This window comes from Prorops nasuta, unplaced genomic scaffold (genome assembly GCF_024137725.1).
Source record: "Prorops nasuta isolate Cenicafe-Biocafe unplaced genomic scaffold, Cenicafe_Pnas_1.2 PNAS00004, whole genome shotgun sequence".
In the NCBI taxonomy this organism is placed as follows: Eukaryota; Metazoa; Arthropoda; class Insecta; order Hymenoptera; family Bethylidae; genus Prorops; species Prorops nasuta.
Genome location: NW_027116801.1, coordinates 10,948,736 through 10,973,983, shown reverse-complemented (window position 1 = coordinate 10,973,983; position 25,248 = coordinate 10,948,736). Strand labels below are relative to the sequence as shown.

At 29.6% G+C, this 25,248-nt stretch overlaps 6 protein-coding genes and 1 long non-coding RNA gene across 13 annotated transcripts; 2 read left to right on the top strand and 5 right to left on the bottom strand.

Moving 5' to 3' along the window:
- Nucleotides 1-138: 138 nt before the first annotated feature.
- LOC136772839 (coiled-coil domain-containing protein R3HCC1L) lies at nt 139-6,957 on the top strand. 5 transcript variants are annotated; one of them, XM_066726004.1, is made up of 9 exons: nt 139-323; nt 556-658; nt 1,562-1,711; nt 2,467-2,639; nt 2,906-3,020; nt 3,340-4,315; nt 4,382-4,622; nt 4,759-4,995; nt 5,706-6,957. In XM_066726004.1, the coding sequence occupies exons 2-9, from the start codon at nt 579-581 to the stop codon at nt 5,768-5,770; spliced, it is 2,037 nt and encodes a 678-aa protein (XP_066582101.1). In that variant the 5' UTR covers nt 139-323; nt 556-578; the 3' UTR covers nt 5,771-6,957. The 5 variants fall into 5 exon arrangements, with proteins under 5 accessions (XP_066582101.1, XP_066582103.1, XP_066582102.1 ...); XM_066726006.1 differs by lacking the exon at nt 1,562-1,711; XM_066726005.1 differs by lacking the exon at nt 139-323 and having other exon boundaries at nt 370-658.
- Nucleotides 6,958-7,005: 48 nt separating this feature from the next.
- On the bottom strand, nt 7,006-9,939 carry Srp72 (signal recognition particle 72). Its single transcript, XM_066726009.1, has 8 exons — nt 9,656-9,939; nt 9,454-9,571; nt 9,116-9,371; nt 8,558-9,037; nt 8,128-8,490; nt 7,757-8,061; nt 7,343-7,552; nt 7,006-7,267 (listed from the first exon to the last, which is right to left on the bottom strand). Exons 1-8 carry the CDS (start codon nt 9,744-9,746, stop codon nt 7,132-7,134), a joined length of 1,959 nt encoding a protein of 652 aa, XP_066582106.1. The 5' UTR covers nt 9,747-9,939; the 3' UTR covers nt 7,006-7,131.
- A 584-nt stretch (nt 9,940-10,523) lies between these two features.
- On the bottom strand, nt 10,524-12,022 carry LOC136772475 (general odorant-binding protein 83a-like). The gene is made up of 5 exons (XM_066725488.1): nt 11,871-12,022; nt 11,485-11,566; nt 11,186-11,274; nt 11,008-11,113; nt 10,524-10,784 (listed from the first exon to the last, which is right to left on the bottom strand). The coding sequence occupies exons 1-5, from the start codon at nt 11,931-11,933 to the stop codon at nt 10,705-10,707; spliced, it is 420 nt and encodes a 139-aa protein (XP_066581585.1). The 5' UTR covers nt 11,934-12,022; the 3' UTR covers nt 10,524-10,704.
- A 1,464-nt stretch (nt 12,023-13,486) lies between these two features.
- On the bottom strand, nt 13,487-14,852 carry LOC136772477 (general odorant-binding protein 83a-like). Its single transcript, XM_066725490.1, has 5 exons — nt 14,725-14,852; nt 14,236-14,311; nt 14,067-14,155; nt 13,888-13,993; nt 13,487-13,704 (listed from the first exon to the last, which is right to left on the bottom strand). Exons 1-5 carry the CDS (start codon nt 14,773-14,775, stop codon nt 13,628-13,630), a joined length of 399 nt encoding a protein of 132 aa, XP_066581587.1. The 5' UTR covers nt 14,776-14,852; the 3' UTR covers nt 13,487-13,627.
- A 327-nt stretch (nt 14,853-15,179) lies between these two features.
- LOC136772476 (B2 protein-like) lies at nt 15,180-17,622 on the bottom strand. The gene is made up of 5 exons (XM_066725489.1): nt 17,466-17,622; nt 16,572-16,653; nt 16,381-16,469; nt 15,652-15,757; nt 15,180-15,477 (listed from the first exon to the last, which is right to left on the bottom strand). Exons 1-5 carry the CDS (start codon nt 17,517-17,519, stop codon nt 15,398-15,400), a joined length of 411 nt encoding a protein of 136 aa, XP_066581586.1. The 5' UTR covers nt 17,520-17,622; the 3' UTR covers nt 15,180-15,397.
- Nucleotides 17,623-19,270: 1,648 nt separating this feature from the next.
- LOC136772478 (uncharacterized) lies at nt 19,271-21,262 on the bottom strand. The gene is made up of 3 exons (XR_010822465.1): nt 21,136-21,262; nt 20,713-20,805; nt 19,271-20,011 (listed from the first exon to the last, which is right to left on the bottom strand). It is a non-coding gene; the product is annotated as an uncharacterized lncRNA (long non-coding RNA).
- A 339-nt stretch (nt 21,263-21,601) lies between these two features.
- On the top strand, nt 21,602-25,191 carry LOC136772474 (adipose-secreted signaling protein). 3 transcript variants are annotated; one of them, XM_066725487.1, is made up of 5 exons: nt 21,602-22,128; nt 22,628-22,659; nt 22,976-23,093; nt 23,679-23,816; nt 23,878-25,191. In XM_066725487.1, exons 3-5 carry the CDS (start codon nt 23,029-23,031, stop codon nt 24,059-24,061), a joined length of 387 nt encoding a protein of 128 aa, XP_066581584.1. In that variant the 5' UTR covers nt 21,602-22,128; nt 22,628-22,659; nt 22,976-23,028; the 3' UTR covers nt 24,062-25,191. The 3 variants fall into 3 exon arrangements, with proteins under 3 accessions (XP_066581584.1, XP_066581582.1, XP_066581583.1); XM_066725485.1 differs by lacking the exon at nt 22,628-22,659 and having other exon boundaries at nt 21,603-22,128; XM_066725486.1 differs by lacking the exon at nt 21,602-22,128 and having other exon boundaries at nt 22,628-22,732.
- Nucleotides 25,192-25,248: the final 57 nt, after the last annotated feature.

Below are 25,248 nucleotides of genomic sequence, written 5' to 3'. Positions count from 1 at the left end.
AGCGCTGATGATCTCAAACGGAGTCAAACGTTCGACAATTGTCTCTAGTAGTGCCCGTAAGCCCGTAGTTCCCTTTCTATCTTATTTGTTATTTTATGCCTTATTTTATAACGCATGACATGATGATTGCCTATCGAATCTTACACTGTCTTACACGGAATCGACGGAATCTACTATTTGTGATGCTATTAGATCTATTCTAATCTGCTTTGAGTGTATATGAAAGCCGAAAGGGAGTGTATTCTCCTTTCTATTGAGTCCAGTTCGGATCTAAGTTCAGACTACAGATCTTTAAGGAAGAAATATTGGATAAAGTTATAAAAGTAAATAAATTTCTTTAATACCATTGTAGATATTTTTACATCATATTTTCATATATACCTATATAATATCGATGTTTCATTAAATATCTGCTCCTAAAAAGGGGTTATCCTTATCTTATTGTTAATTAATAACTAAAACGACGCGAGATGAATCAAAATTTGTTTTCCTGTAAAAGTAAACTTCTTTATTGCCCCATATAATCCAAAAAATACAAATTACAATTCTGTGCAGCGTTGAATTATGTGCCTGGATAAATGAGTTTACAAGACAGTCTATTTTCTGAAGATGTGGAAAATGATGTGATTGAATTTTCGAAGGACGAAATACGCAAAAGGTACAGGCAATAAATAATTTTTCTTAATTTAAATACTTATATTTTATCATAATTTATGTTACTTTTATAATATAAGCTTTTCAATTGCAATACTTTCTTCTTTGACTTATCTGTTGTTTTAATCATGTTCAGCTCATAGTTTATTTAAATAAACAAATAAAAATATTAATATAATTTTAAGTATATTACATATCGTAAAGCTTTTGGGTTTGTAATCATTCAGATTGACTAAAAGTTTAATGATACAGATTTTCTTCAAAAATACTTGTACTCAGAGTGTTAGGATCAACTTATTTCTTCTACCTCAAAACAATAAATATTTTATTGTATTTTTATGAACGCAATCATAATGTTTAACTTTTCATGTTTTAATCTGTTTACTCCAAGCTAAATAATATAGTAAAAATGCATTATCTCTTACGTTCCAAGTTTTTTTATAATAATACTATAAATAATCACAATCAAAAAGCTCATAGTCGCAAGAAAAATGTAGAAATGATAAATCTTAGATCGTAATTTGATTTGCATAAATAAATAATAGATGCAAAACTATGTGGAAGGATATTGTTTGGTAATTACTAATTAAGCAATGAAGCATGAGAAATAGCATAAATGAGGATGTATCTGATGAAAGGAAGTAAAGTTGAAGAAAGAGAAAGCATTTATAGTGGGTTATGTAAAAGTTAGTCTGTAGAGTTTGGCTAGCGAGTATCCGTAGAGGTACGCACCAACACCGTAGCTGAAAGTGCTGAAACTTACCAGCACTCAGTTGAGTCTCAATTTGAGCGTGGTTGAGTTACTTTGGTCGTTGCGTCCGATGTCCGCGCTGGAATCTCGTCCAGCATCTTCACTTTCTTTCGGATCTCCACTGAGACTTGATCAGTAGAGTTTTCACTTTTGCAGAGTCCTCGTTTTTCCACCTGTAAACAATTACCGACGATTTCTCATTCATCAGCTCGTGCAAGATCGTTTCTCGAATCTACTCTTCACCTTCTCCATCGGTCAAACGTCCGAAAGAAGAACCGTTGTTTGTTTTAAAAGTGATGTGAAAAGGTACAAAAAGATCCACAATTTAAAATTTTACTGCATTTCTGTTCAAATATATTTTACTTAAATGTTATTTATCCAATTTATTGGATTATATCTCTTTATTTTACATTATTTGCATTATATGCTTTTACTAATCCAACCACTTTAGCATTAACATTTAAAATAGAAATAGTGCTAAAAAACACTGTCTCTTATTGGATCGATTTATGAATGTTAAATCATTGTTTATCTACAAAATACGTAATATTATATCACAGCGAAAAAACGCATTGAATCGACCTAAATTTTTGAAACATTATTCAATCTTACTGTCATTTATTAACGCGTTACCTTTAATTATCATTTTCCATTTGTGTTTTGATTAAAAAAACATCAATATATTTTATTTACTACATTCATATTTATTTTGAAGTCTAACAATGAAAGGATATTTTATAGTGCTACTATGGTACAGAAGAATATCAATGAATGTCATTTAATAATAAGATACGAAGCATGCGAATGTCGAAAGCAAGCTTGTAGAGCGGTAAGAGTATGCTATATAAACGAAAGTGAAACTGGCCGGGCTAAGGTTGGAAGTTACGCATTGTTCCTAAACGACCACAAGAATTTAACTTTCTTGACTTTAGTGAGACACTTGTTTATTTTTTTTACTACCCTTATACAAATATGAAATGTAATACAAACTTGAGGATTATTAAAATGTTCAAATATCCTCTAAAAAATTATTGGTCTTACTAATTTTTTGCTTTTATTAGGGATCCTAAAACTAATGGTACGTCGTATAAAAATGCAGAAGAAACTGATGAGGTGAAATGCACAAAAAGTGCACAAAATACTGTTAGTATAATGGGTGTCGAAGGACGAAGGTCTTCCTCAACTTCGGCGTCGACTTCAGCCTCTCCAGAACATTCTCGTCCTCAAAGACAAGGTTTGCACAGAAAAAACTCTTTTTCATTAACGAATTAAATTTAATTCGTATATAAAGATTTTAAACAATGTTTGTGCAGTAATTCGCGAAAGTATTTATTTCAATCTTTTAAGTTTCTCGGTATACGCTATCACATGCATGAATACAGATGTAGTAGACGAACATGCGAATTTTCATGTATTTCATATACTTGCGAAAGAGAAATATTAGCATGTAACGAGTTTCTTTAATCGTGATTTAATATATTTTGTAATATCGTTTTTCAGTAAAATCAACTCCAGCTGTGGAAATTTATAGACCACCGGCAGCGCGAAAGGCTACGCAAAATGTCCAGATTTCCGTAGAACCGGCTCAACCGCAGTCTGATAGCTCTTCTATCAAGTAAACAAATATTAATCTTAAGTAGACATGATTTTTGTACGTTATTTACTACCGTATATTAAAATATCGACATAGATCGTATTACTCATTTTGATAATCGTATTAAATTATTGGGACCTTAGTAACTTCAAAATTGTAATATTTAAAAAGTTCATTATATTAGATCAAAAAAGTATTAGTTATCTGAATTTATATTAAAGTTGAGGATTTAATATCATTTACAGTATAGTAGTAATTAAATGTAGATGAATATTATGTAACAGCAAATAATTCGAAAACCAACTGTGTAAGATTTAATATGAATTTTATATTATTGCAGAAATAGTAATAGAAGAAGAAGACCAGATCGTGCTGTGTATGTTCCAAGACACCGGCGGAGTTTAGAAGTCGAAGAAAGTCTAAAATCTTCCGAACCAAGTCGTTCGAAGCCCGCAGTATCGGATCAATTAAAATATGCTTTTAACGATAATGCATCGCTGTTAACATCGCCTCCTAATGATTATGCTAAAGAGGAAAGCAATGCCGAGCATGATTCATGCAAATCAATTGACCCTCGATCGTTAAGCATTATCAATTTTGATTCGTACTCGAATAATACTGCTGAAGTACAGTGCGAAGATAAATATGAGGAAAATCTTGAATATACGAGTAAACTTTTAATTACTAATGAATCATTAAATTCTAATAAAGTTCATGCTTCAAACTATGAGGCTTGCACGTCCATGTACGCGGACGTCAGTCAGGTTACAGAAGATTGTACAAATAAATGTGATAGGCTTGAAATAGCTACGGTAGAATCAATAGAAAATGATAAAGAATCTAATCAAGTCTCAAATAAGTCTGAAGATACTATTTATTTAGATGATTTGAAACCTTGTTCGTTTTCGCAAGTATCTAATGACAAAAAGTATATAGAGTCAATCCATAACTTCATGCATAAAGCCAATGATCATAATAGTGATAATGCCCTTATTTGTTCATGGGATAAACGAAATGACGACGCAAGTGTTGTAAATCAGGACGATATAATAAATGAAGAAGAAAGATTGCAGACACGACAGAAAATACCCGAGGTAATTAGAATATCGGATAAGGAACCGTCTAAAGTGAAATCCAATCAGGATACACCTACCCCGTTGACTCCTCCAGAGAAAAAAGTTAAAAAAGTTGAAAGACCAAAAAGTAAACCAGCTTCGCCTCCGGCTCCTCTTGTAAAAATTAATCGTGATGAATGTGATTGGGATAGTCTTTTTGACGATAATGGCGATTGCTTAGATCCTACAATGATGGAAGAAGTAAGAATATATTACATCTGTATTTCTATACTAACTTATAATTGTTATACATTTTATTTCTTTTAGCTGACATCAGCTGTTGGTGAGGTTACAATCGAACAACCTAAAAATACCTATAAAGCGTACACTAAGCAAATTGAAGTGTCCAGTGATGAATTTGCTCATGTCGTAGAAATTTATAACTTCCCATCAGATTTCAAAACCAGCGATCTTGCCGCTGTTTTCAGTCCTTTTAAAAACGGAGGTTTTGAACTAAAATGGGTGGATGATACACATTGCCTTGGGGTTTTTAGCAGTCCTTTAATCGGTAGGTTTTTAATTCTTTTTCAAAAATAAAATTATTAATCAAATTTAGTGTATGTTCTTGTAAATTTTAAGAATGAATATTCCTAAAATAATACAAGAATACATAGATTATATTAAAACTCTTATTTGTTAATTAGCTGCAGAAGTGCTAGCATCAAATCATCCATTTGTAAAAACGAGACCATTGCGAGACGCTACTGCCCTTAGCAAATCTAAAGCACGGCGAAGTGCTGAGTTTTTACAACCTTATAGAAGCCGCCCAGAAACTTGCGCTGCACTAGCGAGAAGACTAGTAACTGGGGCTTTAGGCGTGAGATTAGCTACGGCTAGACAAGAACGTGAATTAGAAAAAAATGTACTTCGTGAAGCTAAAGGTAAATATAGACAATATAATTTTTTTCTATCATGTTCGAGCAAGAATAAATTGAGTTTTAACGGGATCCCTCACGCGAGCTTCACCGACAGTACAAGTCAATAAACAATTCTATTAATAAAATTCAAATGCGAGGCAAATTGAACAATCGTGCCTTTGTAGGACAATGTGCCAGTCCTAACGAGTCAAACGAACTTAAAATCACTCAAATTAGTTGAAAAATAACGCTGTACCATTGTGTCGCGTTTTTGAAGAGAGGTTACTTTTGGTCATTTCCACTTCAAGAACGCGGGACAGTGGTACAGCGTTATTCTTCATCCGATTTGAGTTTTTTTAAGCTCGATTGACTCGTTAGAATTGGCACCTTGTCATAAAGAAGCCCGTTTTTGCAATTTGCTTCGCATTTAACTTTTGTTAAACGAATTGTTTATTAACTTGTACTGTCGGTAAAGCACGCGTGAGGGATCCCGTTAAGTATAAAATTAGCTATAGTAAAACAATCGTTTTGTTTACTGTTAAATATTTTAGTAAAATAATAAATACAATATATATATATATATAAAATTCATTTAGGTATTCATTTGATAATTTTAGTTACTTAAATTATATTGTATAAATTAGATCATCATTTATTACTGTGTTAATAGTTAGAAGCTTCAAATTGAATATATTTTTCATAAATTTTCTTATATATTATTTAATTTATTACAGAAAAACGAAAATTAGCAAATAAGCAACGAGAAGATGCATGGGAAGGCATTATTCCCCAAAAATAAAAATGTTGTCAACTCTTTACCTGGGATTATAGCAATATTTTTCCCCTGATATTACATTTAAATTTTCTGCTATTCGTATGTTTGTGCCTTGCTCATCTATTTTTAATCATGAGCAAATATATTTTATGAAACATGTAGTAGATATTTGATTCTGACAACATTAAGGGATCAATTGCTGATAGATGGGTGTGGCATACGATAACACATTCTAACAGTTTTATTTGTATATTTATTTAAAATTTTCTTTTTACTTCAATTTATATTATCTATATAAAATCATATTTTATGTCGAATATTATATAAGAGAAAATTTAATATTTCTTTGTACAAAGAGAATATCTTTGTACCAATACTATTCCCAAAAATTTTAAAAACTGAACAATATTACACAAAAGCTTTCATGAATCTTACTGCAACAACTGAAGTTAATTAAAATTTTATTTGAATCAATAGATGTTTTATAAAGAAAAACATTCTCCAAATTTTTGAGCTACTATTACATTAATATAGTTATACTTAACTGTTATGATGATATTTATTCTGTAGGTATGTATATATGAATATGCACACTTGCTTTTCTGATATAAATTTGGTTTTACTGGCATTTCTAGAAATGTTTGATGTTATACATGAAATGTGTAGTAAACATAACTCCGGTAATATAAGCTCTATGTTTACGTATTAATGATTACCTGTTATTGTAAATTTAAGTGAAATGATGATATTATTACATTATATGTTAAGTAAGTGACAATAAGTTACTGTGTTAAAAAAGATTATATATAACAAGTACATCAAATTATCATGGTGGTACATAGTCAGATTTTGTTTTTATAGTTACAGAAGTTCGCGCGTTTACAAATAATTGATACGTATGATTAAGATATAGTAATGAGGAAAATAAGGTGGCATTAAGAATTATTTCGATAATTGCACAGAGCAATCTTAACTTGTGCCACGAATATACGTTTGTTACAATATTATTGAACTTCAATATTATGTATAAATCACATTTATTCAAACCATAAATTTCATAAATAATCTGAATACAGATTGTATTTTTATATACAATTGTTATTAGTGAAATGACGGATTCATACAGCGCCAATCCCTAGTCAATGGATACAATAAATATCACATGGTAAATAAAAGTTTGTAACAACATTAAATAAAAAATATTTTATGTACTGTGTGAAAGTCTTCTTTCATTTCATTTAAGTAAATGTTTTTAATAATTAACATAACTAAAGGAAGGAGTACCAATATAAAATACTATAATATTAATTGGTATATTTTTTTTTTATTAAAATTGAGTGTATATAATATATATATATAGCCCGCATATGTTTCTTGTCTTAGCATTACCATTTGCTGCTTTTCTTTCTTTTCTTTTGTTGAACTTTACGTTGTTGTTGCCTAGGGCCAGGTGTTTCAACAGCTGGACTTTGACGTGGATTAGGAGAAGGTTTTACATTTGCAGGCATTTTTGTGATGTCACTGTAAAAAGTAATTATATTGTTTTATAAAATATTCAATAATTACAACGATTTAATTTAGTAAAAAATAACTTACTATAAGTCACTCGCTCCTGCAGTTGCTCCTTGAGTTCCTTTCATAGTAGTGTCGCGATTTCTACGATCTCGCTTCTTTCTAAATGTAGTACGCTCATGTTTGGGTAACCATCTCTCTGGATCTGGTTGCACATTAGGATCATAGTTCTTCGGCAGCCTTCGTTTGCGTTTATGTTTCTTTTTCGTTTTTATCAAATCACCAGAAGGTTTTCTAAACACAAATTAATTATTAATTGAAATTTAGGTGCTATACAAGTGAGAGAATATACTTCTTATTACACGTAAATAGTTTTTTTAAAGTGCTTAATAAGAAATAAATTAAGTCATATCTAATAAGCACTATTGAAGGTTTACAAACCTTATAAAACTTAAGGATTTGACCTAAATGGATAATGACATTAACAGTTTAACTTACCCAGGAGATGGCTCCACTTTTTTCTTGACCACCTTTGTACCAATTACCCAATTGCTGCTTTCCAATGCATCAATGTCAGTTTTATCAGTTAATTCACTTATTGGAGGTAATCTTTTAGACAGTTGTTGAGCTTTGGCTGGTGAAAACTGAGCATAAGCCACAACCAATTGTGCCAATGTTTTAGTATTGTCAGGTGATGCATCTAATAGCTCCTGTAGGACGTCTGCCGCCGCCTTAATTTCACCACCACGTAAATAAAAGTCAGCGGCTTGTCGATAGAGGTCTCCTAAATTAATAGTAGGATCCTAAAAATATTTTTTTTTTTAACGATTAACATTGAACATAATATTTTAATTATAATTTATATATACCTTGTTTTTATTATAATAATTCACTGCATTCTTCAAAACTTCTGAGGCTTCTTCGCGATTGTCATTGGCCATATAAAGAGTAACTAGTGCACTAACGATACCCGGTAAACATTTGTATTTGTCATTCAAGCTCTGAATAACGTTAATAGCTTCTTTCCTCTCATCTTGACTAAGAAGCAGATGTACACATGCTAATTTCATATCTAATTCTTTTTCACCAAATGCATGTTCATTCAATAATTTTGTTGCCTCTTTTACTTTACCATCCTTACTAAGTTGACAAGCTTTAACAAACATAGCATCCGAAGCTAAACTTGGATAATCTTTAGCAAGCTTATTACAAAGCTGTTGACACTGATCACTCTAAAAGATAAAATGTTTTTTTAAGTAATATTTCTTTAGTTTAATAAAAATCATAATGTACTCTTACCTGATCTGTGTACAGAGATAAGAGACAGTGATTATAAGCTATAATCTTTTTCTGTTTAGATGTTAATTTATGTTCAAGACTTTCATGAGTAGCATTTTTCATTCTCTTTTTACTGTCAAACACATTTTGATCCTTATTTAAAGAAACCAAATTATTATTAGCTACTGCTGCTAATGCAATATCATCTGGTTTAGCTTTTAAAGCAGCTGTGTATAATGCTTGAGCTTCCTTCTCTCTCCCTTGTTGCTGTAAGCAATAACCCAGTTGAACCTTTATAATTCCTAGTTCATCTTCTACTGCTTCTTCTGTCAATCCATCTTCTTCTAGCCCTTCTCGACAAAGATTCTCAGCAGCTTTTAACTTCTTCTCTGCTTCAACTAGTGCAGTAGTATTACCCTTACTACCTTGCATAACCAGCTGACAGGCAGCATTATACATTAGTTCATAAGTACTTTCTCTTAATTCAGGAGTTTCTATGTTCTAAAATATATTTTAAAAATGTTATTTGTACTCTAAGTAATACAATTTTTAGTAAAGAAAATAATTTAAGACACATACAGAACCCTCACTCTCCAGGTTTGCCAAAACTGCTGCAAGATTTGCTTCTCTTTCATCTTCATAATCATCATTTGAATTTTTAATAATATCTCTATAAGCAGCAAAACATTCCTCATATTTTTCAAGACGATATAAAATTTGTGCCTTTAACTCTTTTATTTTTAATGAAGGATTTTGAATGCTTTGAACAACTTTTAATGCTTCTGAAACTTCATTAAGACGATAAAGGCAGTACGCTTTTTCAAAATCTAGGTTCCTATAAATTAAGAGCTTATTATAATGCAATAAAAATTAATAAAAACCTCTAACGCAGATGTGAAGTATTATAAGATATATACCCAGGAGATTTAAAATTCCTTGTTATTAATTGCAGAGCTTCATTAAATTTAGAGAGCTGTATATAACATATAGCTTTACAGTGAAGTGCAGCTTCTTCGTTTGCAGCTACTCCTAAAACTGTAAATATAACCGTACATGTAAAGTGAAATGGTTATACTAGATAAGAAACGTGATATACTATAAATATTATTATAAATATACTTTTATTAGCAGTTTTCAGAGCTCTTTCGTACTCTCCACTTTGGCCTAGCTTATTTAATTCTGCATATAACACGGAAAATTTTGTATCCATATTGAACCATTTAAAACTCAACACTTCCTATAAATCTACTTATTTATAACTTTGCTACAATTAAATTTATTATTTTTAAACTTTTTTCATCTATTCTATATTTTTATAATAATAATTTGTTAAAAGCAAATATAACGTCAAAATTGTGTTTGAGGTTAATATTCCGACCACACCATCACCATAGTGGTTCCAATTTCTTCCACACGGCACACTTCCACGTTGCTGATCCAGGGGCATAGAGGGGGCAGTAGATATGAGTAGGGGGAGTGTGTGAAGTGAGATTAAAATCTAGCGCTAGAAAATATGAAATTTTAACGAACCATTTAAAATACTTTTCACTATATGTCAATTTAATGAGGATTTGGAGGATAAAAGGGCGTATTTTTCCATCTTTAAAGTAATAATAGCATAATAATAGAAAAATCTTAGGTTTTATCTAGATCTATTACGCTCGAAAGATTATTTAGATATTAGAAACAATTTTATTTTCTATTTTTATCACGCTTATCGATATGAAACTTTTAATATATTTAAATACGTTCAATAAACACAAACTTTGAAAATCTAATATTTATAATATATATTCAAATTTACATGTATTTAAAATCCTATATGTATGTTGTAAAATAAATCAATTGCCTACCACTCAAAATGAATTCAATTTGCATTATATTTTAACTAAAGAGTAAATATTAAATATGTATATATTTAATGTATAAATAAAATGCACTTCTATTCAGAAAGGAAGGATTACAAAAAAATAAAATTATGTTTTTTTTTAATGTGTAAACTAACATAAACTTTATTTACGTATATATTAATCGGTACAAAGTTACTAGTGGCGCGTACATGTACATATATATTTATATATATAATATGGTGTTAAAATAATTAAAGTAAGTCGGTGAAACGTTTTTTTTAGAAGTCCTTGAGTTAAAAATTCGTCATTATAAATGGTTTAATCGCCCAGAACGTAATCTTGATTGTCCACGAAGCATTTGGCCATTAAACCGGCTTTCAGACAATGGTTTTTGCTTGCTATAATATAAATGCAAAATTAATATTTAAATAATAGCTTAAAAACATATTAATAATTAATCTTATATTAACATTCATGAAAATATTTTCATTAACATTAAAACTACAATTCACTTGGTCAAATAACCATTTAAAAAGGAAAGGCAGATGAAAAAATTAGTTGGTATAATATGTTTAATATTAAATAATTAGTAGAATTAATTAGAATCGTATTGTTACTCACGGACGCGTTTGCATTTGTGGAAGACCTCAATGGCTTTTTCTTGATTAATACCTGAAGGGATCTTCGAGAGTGCCACTTCATCATTAATACTACCGTCCGGTCTCATCTAATTTAAACAATCCATTATTATTATTATTGCATTCTAAAACATACACTATACACTCTTGTTAATACTTACCACTCCTACTTTCTTCATCATGCAAGCAGCATAACAAGCTAATTTTTCGTCAAGCCTTAGAATACCCAATTCTGCATCATCCACGAATGCTATAAAACAGGTTTTAAAAATTATAAATAGATTTTTCATTTATTTATCAACAAAAAATTTTGCATTAAGAAATTTGTTAAACATTTCATTTACTACGTAGATAGGTCCAAACATTTTAAAGTTATCAATACTGTAGAATCCAAACTGAGACAAACACTATAATCAATATAAAAAATTTTAAATTGCAATTAATTAATGAAACAACTTACACCGATCTACTCCAGTTTCAGGGATGCACTCCTCCTTAAACACCTTCATCTTTGCTTGTTCTTCCTCATCGTCCATTGATGCCTGCATTTTGCAAGATTTAACATAAATTACAAGATTTCTTTTGAGAACAAATCAAACAATATATATATATATATATATATATATACGTAATATTTTAATTGTTCCTTAAACCGTACGTAATAATTTCAAACAGTTTCACTCAATAATCTTTTCAATGACGATTTAAATATTTTAAATGATGAAAACGTCGATTAAAGATTTTATCAAAATTAAGATGCATTTACAATAAAAATTTTAATATGACGTACGATATTGGAATATTTAAAATAATTTATTCGATGAAAAAAATAAAACGGTGCTTTACGGAGCGCGCATGATGGACGCCAGTGATAAGAAGGACAGCAAATAGCGTTAGTGTTCTTTTCATGCTTCGTGAGAATAAAATTGATTCAACGCTCACCGGACACTGAGGCGTTTTCAAAATGGATTCGAGACTTTTTATAGTTCAAAATACAGTCGCATCTTTTGTTGTGTCTGTTCTTTCATTCGTACCCATCCTCCTCAGCTCCTTCCTCTTCCGCTATTGTCACGACTGGGACGTAAACCTTTTACGACATTTAAAAGCTCTTATTAGATTTTAGCGCACGCGACATCGTAATCTCTCAATTATTCCCTCTAATCACGAGCCTCGAAAATTTTAATCTCGTATTCCAAAACTGACAATTAATACAATTATAAACAAATCAACGAATACGCCATTTTATTAACATAATTTTTGTAATTTTATACAGAGCTCTTAAATTACTAAAAGGCGGTCAAAGACAAAAATTATTATACTTTTTGAGTCGTTAGTTATTTTTCTAGAAAATTCAATAATTTATAAAAGCTTCATTAAGGTGGAATATAAATTACAAATATTTTTATTGCTTTTTTTCAATTCATATAGAATTTTGGGGAAACTTTTTCATTACCAACAAAGAATTGCAATAAGTTCCTTTATTCCGCATTTAGCTCCAGTACTATATTACACATTTAAAGGAAAGTAATTTTCTACTAATAATATCAATTTTTACTTCGAATTTATTCGATACAAAGCTTTAATTTTGAACAGGGTTTAATGATATTGACAAGAATTAGAATTTTTTGCATAATATAGGGAAACTTTGGAGAGGTATATGTAGTGTGCAGCTATTAATTAAAATTGCATACGACATAACCATTTATTAACTAAATACCTGAAAAAAGGATTTTAATGGTAGGAATATGACAGTGTAGGTAGTAATTTTATAGTGAGCATTTAAAAGCGTCAATTAACTAAACGTCTTAAGCTCTGCGGTACACTGTCGCCTATAATTTTTATAGCACGTATCTAATTAAGTGTTTTATACAATAACACAGAATAACTATTATAACAGTAAACTCGTTTAATCAAATTATAATAATTATTTAAGTCACATATATGCAAATTAAATAAGATATGAAACGCACAAAATTTGTACTGTAAATTTGAAGTTCCCATTTTTCGAATGATTTTTGCTTGAAATAATTCATTTAATTGCAAATTGTTGAATTAAATTTTCATATATTATTTAATTTACTCTTATAAACTACATATTGTATAATACTATAGAAACAATTGCGGATTAGGAAAATTCTTACGTATAGTTATATTTAATATCGTATTAATCAACGTAAATCTAGATAATACATTCATTGATCTATAATTATTGTTAAAACTTAATAGATAAAAACTTGCAAAAAATTCATAATTCAATTTTTTTCTCTACTTATATAAACTACCATGAAGTACTTTTAAATAGAAAGATATTTAAAGGTTTCCTCAACTACAAGTATAATAATAGCCACAAATTAATGGAAATTTTGATTACACAAGAACATTATTAATAAATAAATTTGTTTTTTCATCATTTTATTTCAAATTAAATTTTACTAGGGGATTAAATAAGGAAAATTTTAAAATAATATCGAAGGTGCTCTTTATTAATTTGCAGCTTTTGGAAAACTATCATGTACATGTACGCCAGTGGATGAATTGGATATACCGATCAATTGATTTTTTAGAATCGTTGATCGATCCATGAAATTCTTCTAGTCTTCTTTTTATAGAACAGTAAAGTTTTTGCTCTTCATGACACACTGTAAGAAATTGGCCGCCTTCAAGCATGGGTGATTTCCGGCTAAAATTATAAAACGAAAAGAAGATTTACAAATTTGTTAAATAACAAGGATATGACGATAATTTGAAGAAAAAAAATCATTTTAAAATGTTATTATTTATACTGCAAGAAACGCATATACAATAGATGAATTTGTTGATATCAATACTATATATGGTAATTAATTAAATTAAATTTACTTACGAACGTCTTTGCAGCTGTTAATTATTTCGTCTACTGTTGCCTTATCAATAGTGGAAGGAGCAATGTTACGTATTTTATCAAGATTCAAAACACCTTGATCGTCCATCTATAGCATAGAAAAATTTATGAAATTAATCAATTCATCGATTGCGTTTTAAATAATTAAAATCTCTACTGACCACTTCAAGTTTTTGCATCATGCAGGAAGCAAAACAAGCCAAGTTTTCATCAGGAACAATGTCACCCTTTTTGGCTCTCTCGATTAAATCTGAAATCAACCATTTTTTAAATAAAATTCTAGCTTAAGTTTAAAGGTGATCAGCTCTAAGAACAGAAATTTAATGATACCAGGATCAACGCCAGACTCAGCAATACAGGCATCTTTATATTTAAGTATATCGGCTACATCTGCTTCTGAGAGGGCCTTTAATGATCGTTATAAACAAAAAGATAAGTGAAAGATTTAATTATAAAAAAGTATCCATTCATTTTGTAATAACAATTACATTTTTATTTATAAAATTTGAATTTATGTGCAAGTGATTAAACATTTTCAGTCACTGACGCATTTACTAAGTATTGTATTTATGCACTTTGTAATAATATTAAAATATACATTTATAAGAACTTTTTAATTTGATGTACGAGTCACTGAACATGTTCAATCAATAGAAAATTTACAGTACTATCTATGTATCTTGCAATAATATTAAAATTTATATTTATCAAAGTTTAGATTGATGTGCAAAGTCATTGAACGTCTCCTGCGACCGATACATTTACCTTACTGAAGATCTACCGAGAAATTAAAGAGTTTATATATTTGTTAATTCGTACCGTGGCACCATAGATGGAGCACAAAGCTACAAGTAATATTATAACTTTCATTTTATTTTTTATTCTTCCCAGGAAATATATGTTCTTTCGGTATCAATGCTTGGCGGTATAAAAACACTGAATTGACAGGAATATGCAGCACTATCCTTTTATAGCTTTTCCATTGGTGTAACTTGATCGAGCAACTTGTTATTAAATTGCGAAAACGATACATTCATGCATTTCCTAAGACTATAGTTTTTGTCCCCTATGCAATTAGACACTACGTTGCGTTTTTACATGTTAAATGTACATAGAACTATTTTTAACTTTGCTTTAGTACCATTAAAAGATAAATGATAAAAATTTTTATTTCTTTAACATTAATTATAATGGATAACTTTGATCCTTCGAATAATAATCAGTTAAGAGCTGAGTTAATTATAAAGAGGAAAATAATAATATACAATTAGGAATATTTATGATGTTCGTTTATATTTCACTAAATTAGCACAATGAATTTTACAGTTTTTTAAATATACAGTTTTAGAAGAGAAATATAGAAAATATATAAGTGCAGTTTTGTTGTAGTGCCATATTTAGAGAAATATGAATTCTGGTTTGGTAGATCACTACGGTTACATGTAAACATAGTTGTTGATTAAATGAAAACTGCTCTATTCTTGTGACATAATTAGTGTTCCAAGATCGATGCCTTATTTTCCATTATGCACTTCATTACAGCTGCTCCTTTGGCACATTCGTTCTCACCATCTACAAATAACAATGAGATTTGTAGAATTTTCAATTCAATACATCATTGTATTATTCTCTTAATTATTGCTATAAAAATTATTTTAGCTCACGCATATTTTTATTAAAAAAACAAGAAATTTATTCTATTAGAAAAATAATAATTTAATTGCTATGTCAGTTAAAAATACTTACCAACACTTTTACATTTTTCTATCACTTTCTCGGCATTCTCTTTGTTTATGCTTGCGGGAAGTTTATCTTTGATGGTTTCAAAATCGATCGAGCCATCAGGAGACATCTGGAAAAATTTAGGCAAACCAATTTAAGAACGAAAGAGATGTTTTTCAGTATTCACAGAATATTTATTAATTTTATTCTTTCATATAGCGAAAACAGTTTCAATACGAATTGTACTAATTATTTTATAATGCAATTTTAAGCAGTCAGAAATATCTTCAAAAGTCATATCTTAGCAGGTGATATGAATGAGCATTTTCTATTCATAATTAATTAATAAACAAGGAATTTACTATCTGAATCAAAATTAAGAATATGACTTCTCGTAACAGTCTGTCAAAATTACAATAAAAAGAAAAGAAAATAAAATATCAGTTTGTAAAGAAGCTAAAAAGGCTTTGAAATGATGTAGCACTTCGCACCCCTCTTAATTCGAGTTTTTATGGGCAATTCGTCTCTTTAGTCAAAGACCATGTGACAAAGTCAACAATAGTTAATATAGAAAGCCTCCCGTAAAAAACTAAATTGATAGGTTCAAAAATTCTTTTAAGTAACTGTCGTTTCTAAAAAAAAATGGTTACGTTTTCAATGTCCCCTATTGTATATAAAGTTTGAAAATTAAAAACTTTGATGTTTGTACATAATATTAATAATAATAATATATATTAATGAAGCGATACGTACGACTCCAAATTTCTTCAACATACAGGAGGCAAAACAACCCAATTCTTCAGTCTCATCAGCTTCACCCTTCGCTGCCTTTTCTACGAGAGCTAAAATTCATATAATTAGTACACTGAAAACTCATATTTCAATCATAAAAATAATTTAAAATTTTATATAAATATTTTGAATATGATTTATTCAATACTAACCAGCATCGATGTTAGTTTCTGCGATACAAGAAGTCTTGTATTCTCGTATCTTTGCAAGCTGCTCCGGAGAGAGTATCTCCACCTACACAAAATATTAATTAATGCTTATATTTAAATTACAATATTAACTGGAAAGACAATTTTTTTTACCTTTTGCAAGAAAAATTTTATCATTACTGACTTTAATTTCTATTGATTGTATAGTGTAATATATATTATTTGCAATAAATATTTATCCTCAATTATAAGGCATTTTTCATTTTTACAAGAGACAGAATGATTTTTAATAGAAATAGATAATGCGAAACAAAATTAATAAGAAAATTATTTAATATAAAGATAAATTCAAATAAATTTAAGAGAGTTTAAAATCTTTAAAAATTTGTGTACAATCCCCGTATGTGTGTTCTTTCTAGGATTAATAATATTATTAAATTTCAATTTAAAAAAAAACGGGACACTTGTTATTTAAAGTTAAACCAGGTTCAGTTGCACAAATCTAGTTCAATCCTATATTAGTAGATCAATATACTGATTCTACGTTCACAAAAATTTGTGAAAAATTGATATTAATTATAATTTTGTTATCAGCAATGATTGAGCTTCTAAATAACAAAAAACTACGCAACGAGAAAGCTCATGACAAGAACTTTTAGAATTGTAAAATATTTTGCGGTTATAAAACATGAAAAATATGATTTATGTGAATTAAAAATATGATACTATTAAAGGGTGAAAAGAAAACGTTCGAAACAACGAATCCCATATTTAAAGTTAACAAATTCCGAAATTCTAAAAGATTCCTCATTTTTAAAGCTTAAAATAAAAAAATACAAAAATACAAAATTGAATGAAAAAAAGAGAATGAAGGAAAAAATAAGAATAATATCATACCAAGGAAGCATTTGCCAGATAAGCTACTGCAAAGAGGAAGAAAAGAACTTTCATGATTTTTAGAGTTTGAAGTGCTCAGAGTTAGTTTCACTGATTACTGAATGCTCAGTCAGTGCTGTCTTCACTTTTTATACCTTAGAACTCCTGACTCTCCAGCAATAATCGCCGCACACTTCCCTCCTCTATTCTCTGTCTCGTTTTTTTATTCTTCCTTCCTTCGGTCGACGACCATTGTTAACCCTGGCCACTAACAGCCTAAGCAGCTAAAAAATGAATCCACCAATTACGATCAATTTTATTGCATAAAATTTCAAACCACCCATCAATCTTTTTTTTTACATTATTGCAAAAAAATTTATAGCTTATAATTTTGTTTTTAACATTTTTCTTACACAGAGTAAATACTTTCATTCACCCTACAGTGAGGACGCAAATTTTAATTCTTGTTGATTATTATGAGAGATATCGGTTCTTTTTGCATAATATTATATAACTTTAACTATAAATAGAAAGGATTTACAAAATGGTCCCATGCAAGAAAATGATATCTCTTTTAGTTGCATCGAAAAATGAATTTTAACACTATATAATTATTATTAATTAATATTTAATACGACACCAGTTTTGACAATTATGAATAAATATTTTGCAAAGAAATTTACAAAATATTTTTAAAGCTCCACTTTGCATATTATTATAAAAGATGCGTTGTAATAATAATACATATTAGCTGATTCGATTAGTAAAAAATAGAAGCTAATGTAGCATTCTGACTTATGTAATTATTCGAAGATCAGAGATTATATCTAATTCAAGTGCCAGGAACACCTGATGTTAAAATCGATGAATAATAATGTAAATGATGAGAAAATAGGATATGGTTTGATTGTTTACAAAAATACCAAGTACATCAAAATTGTTGGTAGACATTCGTGGAACGCCAGCCGTGCCTTACGCTGTTTACTGGAATTTCAAGTTTATTCTGATAGATCTTACGCCAAGGAATATATAATTATGCGAATAATTGTGTTTAAAGTATTTTTAAGAATTATCTATTTTAGCGCTCATTTTCCACTGACGTAAAATAATAAGAATAATTTAAATCGAGTCTGCAACTTTATCATTATTCAGCGTATTTTTATTGGGCTTTTCTTCGATTATGTTAGTTTATTTTCCATACCCCACTGCAGAAACGAGACCTCCAAGGCCCGTGCAATAAATTCTTTTGTTTATGCTCGTTACTTGATTTATTAACCAATCGCTTGCTGCATAAATAATGTCACTCGACAGCCAAATATTTTACTCTAACCAATGCGCGAGCTTGTTTTGGAATTTCAACAAATCTGACGTTTCCAGAAAATACAAAAACATTATTTGATAGAACTCCTACAACTCGTGTGGTGAATATTGAAGATTATTTGCCAAAGGGAAGGATAAAAATGACAAAAGATCGTTAGTGATGTGACGAAGTAATGAATAGCTGTATGAATCACAGGAATCAGGTGATAACGAAAGTTTCGTTTTAATGGAGGAAACTGAGGTGGTCAATTGTCCTTCGCGGGTTGCGGCTACGAAAAGTATATGTTTATAACGTTTATTCAAGATATTTAATTTACGAGCCGCTGTACTGGCCAATATTCTCAGCTCGATGGGCAGCCAAGTGTCAATAACTTGTGGGATGAAGAAAAAGACCGGAGAGGCTCCAGGAATGAGAGCTAAATATTGTAAATTATACAGAATTGGCATCGGAAGAGATTTAGGGACATAATGATAGGTAAAATTATTGTCATATTACTGTGCTTAATATCATTTATTCTGAACGTGTCAATTGGATAATGACTCCTCTGTATATGCTATAGATAAAGCAAATAAAATGATGTTTCAAAGTGGAAAATCAAGATTCGAGCGATTCCCGCGTCACGCAATTTACACCGTAATTGATCGAAAACTTGGACGCTCGCTGCTTAAAAATATCCATAATGTTTCTCATATATACCGAAACCAGTGTCAAGGTTATTGCAACCACTTCAACCGTGCATCTCCCGATTATACAATGCATTAACCAATTTTAGTAATATTGCTTAATTTCTATCTAATATGCGCAAAATATATCTACAGTGATATAACCCAAGCTATACATATATATGTACATAAAAGTATATATGTGTATACATTAAAATTAACCAATTCGCATTATTTGATGAACTTAATTAAGACAACTTTTTGTCTATAATTTAAACACTATGCACAATTGTACATTACGTTCGTAGTATGAATAATTGTATGTTTCGTTATGTGATATCCAAAAAAACAATAAATGCAATCAGGAAGGCTATTAGCTACAGCTAAATGAGAAAACAAAAAGCTTTTAACCTTGGAACACTGCGATTGTACTTTAAATTTAAAACCTTGATGAATATGTTAATTTATATTAAATTAAAATTAGTGTAAACTCGTAGAACTGTAGAATTTTCTACTTATGCTGGATACAGAATTATACGATGTGGCCCTTAATTATAATGCGTATAAAGACTTCAATTGGTAATCTGAAAAATAAATAATTAAAGATTAATTTTTTTTAACCATGGGTTTCCTATTAGTCACCTGCTTAACCTACCGATTTCTGATCAATATGAAACCTCCAAGCAACCTTGATTCTACAAAATTGTTAATCCTTGATAACATTTAATCTAATGACTATACTTAAAATAAATTAATGCAAGAGATTTATTTAATTGCCAATAATTATAATCACCCACCGTTTATCGTTCACTATCGTCTCGAATTAACCAACACGAACAAAATAAAGTAGAACTTGTAGCTGTATACGTATACAATATAGTACACTCAAAATATTATAAAAACTAACCGCTAGATAACACTGATAAAAATGCACAAGCAATACTACATATTCTCGCTTTAATTGTGTTCCTGCCGAAGCGAATGCCATTAAAATTTAAACGAAATTTAAAACTTACTCCAAATTGTTTCTTTTACGTTTTTATATGAAACTAAAAAAATCTAGTAGTCGTTATAGCTCAAGTTTATTGTAATTTTGGTAAAAATAAAAATTAAATTTTTTTATACGTATATCGGTAGAAATTGAATTTGCAATTATATTTAATAGTGGAGATGATTAGTTGGTTAATCAAAAGAGAAATTAGCTTGAAATTATCTCAGGTTTGAAAAAGGTTTTATATAATGTGTATCGACAATCGATTCACAGAAATAATACAAACATACTTACATAAAATCTCTCGGTTTATGCAATAAGCAGACAATGTCGGTATCGCGTACTATTGAGAGTAAGCTGTGTATGTGGGTACGACGCTGGAAGGAGCTGCAATTACAATTAATGATCTTATTTAGCCTATGATTATCGCACAGGAACTAAATATAATGATGGTCTGGCTGAGTCATTCCTAAAGTGATTAGGAAAAAAAGTTTCCAAAAAGTAAAAACAAATTATAGCGGAAATCCGTATTAAGTATTTTTATAATTTATATTTATCACTGTGTTCTTTATTAAAGTATTTGTTAAAAGGTGAAGTAAAAGTGTGTTTTAAATCTTTTGTGAATGATTTTGGATTGAAAAGGGCACGTGGCCTTAGTTCGTCGAAAGAAAAAGCCTTCTATCGGGGAGGAACGAATTACATTTAAGAAAATCTTACTTGTCAAAGGAAAAGTTTTACGGGCTTTCGTGCCTTTTGTTACATTATTCTTGAGGCAGCTGCAGCTGTCAACGCCTTACACCTGGTGTTACCTGGTTTTATCTCCTCGGCACAAGTTCGACCGTTCCAAGCAAGGACAATGCATTATATATATTACAACTGCATTTCCACCAACCCAATTTTTCTGTCCTCAAACTTCTACTTAATTATACGTATTATGAAAATTGGACTAGAAACGGAAATGGCATAGTATAGAAAATGAGATACCCCTGACTCATTTGCTAACCTTACTTCATAATAACAATAACGTCTTTAAATCCCAAGGAAAAATATTTTATGCTATATCAGGGTAGTCTAGTAACGGTGATAATATAAATTATTTATGATGCTATAAACAAAAATATGTCAAAAATTATATTATAGGGGTTTAAATGAGTTCAAGACTGTAATCATTTTATTGGTATAATGCACAATATATTGGAGCAAATGATGCAATTAAAAGTAATTTGAAGGTTACCTCCAATTTGTTAAATGGAATATTTATTTTGTGTGTGGTTATTGCGTTGTTACGATAGCAGGATCTTGATTTGAAAAATGTAGGCGATGTATTTGTTTATAACTTTTTTTTCTTAATAAAAAATGGAACATGAACATTTTTTGGCGCCATGTGGTATCTGGGTATCAGCTGATCTCTCCAGGTGTGTTATAGCTTGCAGCGCGCGTATTGCAGTGTGCTGCCACCGGTAGTAGTTTGATCAACTAAAGTTTACCACAAAGCCAAAACACTAGTAGCTATTTATTAGTAGTGGTAGCTTTACTAACAGCATTTTTATACAACACACTTTAAGATTCGACAACGTAAAAAATCACGATTGTTGTTTTATTTCCCATGCACTCCTGTGGTAATACAGCGAGATGCACAAAATCATTTAAAGAATATAGTGGATTGAGAAAGTGATTCGTATTTTGTTAGTTGAAAAATGGTGGAGAAAGGTGAGTGGCATTATTAATCAACATCTCATCAACTCAATCACCATGTGTCAAAACAAACTTGAATTACGACACTATATAGTCAATATAGTATCTTTAAGAATGCCCTGCAATTGTTTACATTGAAGTGTCTGCTTAAAATGTATATATTTTCAGTATGTTTATAAATCATAATGCAACAAATACTAACTAATGGGTGTAAAGTTTTTTCTTCCCTTGCTGTATTATACTTATTCAGTTTCTTCATATCATACACGTTTCAACTACCAAGTAAAATCGTTGCTGAATTAGGTTAGGAAGCCTTTGAAAACCAGTTCTTACTAAGCATGCTATACAGCTAAACGTAAGACGTTTCATCTACGCCGGTTATTTCACTTTCAATTTTTTTTCTCATATGCATAAATACAGACTCTTTTGGAATTTTTACTGATAAAACTTACCAAATATTAAATACATGTATCTTTTAAATTGAAATTTAATATGTAAATAATTTTTTCTTTAGGAAAATAACTTATATCACTCGTTAAGCAAGAGGTAAACATTGAACAGTGTATTATGAAGAAACTATATTGTTGACACAAAGTTAAACACATTCTCGATTTAACCGGTATTAACTATTTATTTAAAACATTTTCTTTTCTATTTTCATAATAAGCGTTTCTTAATTTAATACTACAAATGTAAATATTTTTGTTTTATTCGTGCATTAGAAATTATATTGTTACTATATAGAATATCCGTGTTCGCTAAAAATTTCGATTAATAAATAAAATAGAATTATATTATAGCTATATATTAATTGAATTTTTTCGGAGGATTAGGAATAAAAGTAAAATTGAAAATTCCACAGAGCATCACGTACATTTTAGTGGTGGTGGATGGCTAGGAAAAGATAATAATATTATGATCCAACCCCAACGTCATGGTCACATAGATGCTCATCTTGGATTTCTACAGCACAATCATAGGTATTCATTTTTTTTATTTTATAACTTTTATAATATTATTTGTAGATTGTCTAAAATGTTGATTCTTTAGAAAATCGAAGTATCATCTTTGATTATTTAATAATAATTATCTAATTAAAGACAAGAATACTTATGTGCGTGTCGGTTTCTTCAAAATGTTTGTTAATTATCGTTAATTATTATAAGCTGTGATAAAGAAATAAACGATAGTCTATTAATGAATAAAAATTATACCTTGTACGTTATGAATGAAAAGAACATGAAAGAACTATTTCCTCCACTTTCTCCATAAACTAAATTACATGCTTCCTGATTCTTACGCTCATAAAAATTATCATTACCTAACAAATCAAATAAAACCAGATTCGTATGATATCAGAACTTGTAAAAATTCGGAAAAAATAAATTTACTCTTGATAAATACATCAGCGAGAAAATTATTCTCTATGAATAAGTACAATTGAATGATTAATATTTAGCTATGTAAAAATCAATATTAAAAATAATTACGAGTAATTAGTGATAGCAAAAATTAACTTTCTATAAAAATTGTACTAATTTTAAGTATTTTTAATTGAATTTCAGGTACCTCGTGGAGTTTGCGGTTCCATGGAATCTCTGCATTCACGACGAAGGAAGTCCTAAACCTCCCGCTGTTGTCGCAGGAGAACCGAATCCCAATAGTCAAATTCTTGAATTTTCTCACGAAAAGGATAATTTAAGGTATATTTCACTATTTCTCTGTATATATAATAGTAAATGCATACCAGCGTTTTTATTACAGGTTAAAAATCGAGCTGTTTGCTCATAAGGAAAAAATATTAAAGGAAGTGATTGAAATAATGTGTTGCGGACATGGAGAGCCGTTGAAAATTTGGCTGAACGCTCGTGTTCTTGGGAAGGATAAAGGTACTCCTCTATTGAGAAACGGCATACGTAATATTGGTGTGGAAGATGAAGAAGATTAAAAGAAAGTCACAATTTGACTTTAGGGCGAAACAAGTGCTTATTAAGAAAATTAATTAGAAGCTAGTATTGTAAATATGAAGAAAGCTTTTCTATGCATAATACTTTATGACTATAAGGCCTGAGAAGTGCCTGTAGGTAAATATACCGAAATGAATTATGAGATAAATAAATGAGCCACCAGATAAAATTCCTCGACCTATGAAATGAGTGGACAAAATAATTTAATAAAATATAATACTGCGAAAATTTAAGTGTTCAAGCAAGAAGATATCAAAATTTTAAAAAGAGAAAGCGAAGTAATAATAGTTTTAAACTCGAATTAAATATTAACTTAGAAACTATTTCTTTCTAACAGAAAAAACTGGTGTCAATACCAGTTGATGAATAGATAGGAATAAAAGTATTAGATGTTTCACTTTTTTCATACACTATTTAATTTTATCGATAATTAGGCCTAAATATATATATACATAGAAGTTATTAAAATAAAACGAGGACAGGTAAAATACGTAGGTTCTGCCTGAACAGACAGGAGATTTAAATTTAAAGGATTGCAACGTATGAGATTAATATAATTAATTAAGCTGCAGTCGTCATACTTAGACCAGTGTATAAACAAATAGACTATAATAATCCCATTAAACTAAAACCTTACCTTGTCAAAAAAAGGTATAAATTTGTACTTTCGCTCAAAGTATATCTAAATGCTTTTAAAGACTTCAGTAATCTGTTTAAAGACAATCTCTATGCTCTGAACACAAGTAAATACTTCAGTTTTGTTAGATTTTATGTGAATTCATAGGAAAATAATATACTAAATACTCTTGGATAGATTCTAAAAAAGTGCTAAATTACTTGAAATATTTTTTGTGACATGTGAAAATACGAAAAAAAAAACATATTTTATTATCGCTTTACATCGGTCATTGCCAACGAATCAAATAATAATTGATGAATGCATGAAGCTGGCTACTGGCCTTGCGAAAAAAAGGAGTTAAAAGTTCACCCATAACATTCACAACAAACCTTATACTAATTCCAGCGTGCACCGTGCTAACTAGACAAAAAATTGTATGTACATTGTAATAAAAACATATTAATATTAACAAATATGCATTCAATGATATAACAGTGAATAGTTTTTCAATTTTACCAACTCAATCTGATTGACAGAATTATTTTAAAA

What these genes read in the sequence shown, in the direction of transcription:
- LOC136772839 (XM_066726004.1), top strand. Translation starts at nt 579, where the DNA reads ATGAGTTTACAAGACAGTCTATTTTCTGAAGATGTGGAAAATGATGTG. An exon ending in TTTTAGCAGTCCTTTAATCG is followed by an intron (nt 4,623 to 4,758) that starts GTAGGTTTTTAA and finishes TTTGTTAATTAG; the next exon opens with CTGCAGAAGTGCTAGCATCA. An exon ending in TGTACTTCGTGAAGCTAAAG is followed by an intron (nt 4,996 to 5,705) that starts GTAAATATAGAC and finishes AATTTATTACAG; the next exon opens with AAAAACGAAAATTAGCAAAT.
- LOC136772475 (XM_066725488.1), bottom strand. Translation starts at nt 11,933, where the DNA reads ATGAAAAGAACACTAACGCTATTTGCTGTCCTTCTTATCACTGGCGTC. An exon ending in GCGTCCATCATGCGCGCTCC is followed by an intron (nt 11,567 to 11,870) that starts GTAAAGCACCGT and finishes TGCAAAATGCAG; the next exon opens with GCATCAATGGACGATGAGGA. An exon ending in TGAAACTGGAGTAGATCGGT is followed by an intron (nt 11,275 to 11,484) that starts GTAAGTTGTTTC and finishes CCTGTTTTATAG; the next exon opens with CATTCGTGGATGATGCAGAA.
- Srp72 (XM_066726009.1), bottom strand. Translation starts at nt 9,746, where the DNA reads ATGGATACAAAATTTTCCGTGTTATATGCAGAATTAAATAAGCTAGGC. An exon ending in AGGAATTTTAAATCTCCTGG is followed by an intron (nt 9,372 to 9,453) that starts GTATATATCTTA and finishes CTTAATTTATAG; the next exon opens with GAACCTAGATTTTGAAAAAG. An exon ending in TATCTCTGTACACAGATCAG is followed by an intron (nt 8,491 to 8,557) that starts GTAAGAGTACAT and finishes TTTATCTTTTAG; the next exon opens with AGTGATCAGTGTCAACAGCT.
- LOC136772474 (XM_066725485.1), top strand. An exon ending in TTTCTACAGCACAATCATAG is followed by an intron (nt 23,094 to 23,678) that starts GTATTCATTTTT and finishes ATTGAATTTCAG; the next exon opens with GTACCTCGTGGAGTTTGCGG. An exon ending in CACGAAAAGGATAATTTAAG is followed by an intron (nt 23,817 to 23,877) that starts GTATATTTCACT and finishes TTTTTATTACAG; the next exon opens with GTTAAAAATCGAGCTGTTTG.
- LOC136772476 (XM_066725489.1), bottom strand. Translation starts at nt 17,519, where the DNA reads ATGAAAGTTCTTTTCTTCCTCTTTGCAGTAGCTTATCTGGCAAATGCT. An exon ending in ATCTGGCAAATGCTTCCTTG is followed by an intron (nt 16,654 to 17,465) that starts GTATGATATTAT and finishes TATTTTGTGTAG; the next exon opens with GTGGAGATACTCTCTCCGGA. An exon ending in AGAAAAATGTAAAAGTGTTG is followed by an intron (nt 15,478 to 15,651) that starts GTAAGTATTTTT and finishes TGTTATTTGTAG; the next exon opens with ATGGTGAGAACGAATGTGCC.
- LOC136772477 (XM_066725490.1), bottom strand. Translation starts at nt 14,775, where the DNA reads ATGAAAGTTATAATATTACTTGTAGCTTTGTGCTCCATCTATGGTGCC. An exon ending in GCTCCATCTATGGTGCCACG is followed by an intron (nt 14,312 to 14,724) that starts GTACGAATTAAC and finishes CGATCATTAAAG; the next exon opens with GCCCTCTCAGAAGCAGATGT. An exon ending in TGATGCAAAAACTTGAAGTG is followed by an intron (nt 13,994 to 14,066) that starts GTCAGTAGAGAT and finishes TCTATGCTATAG; the next exon opens with ATGGACGATCAAGGTGTTTT.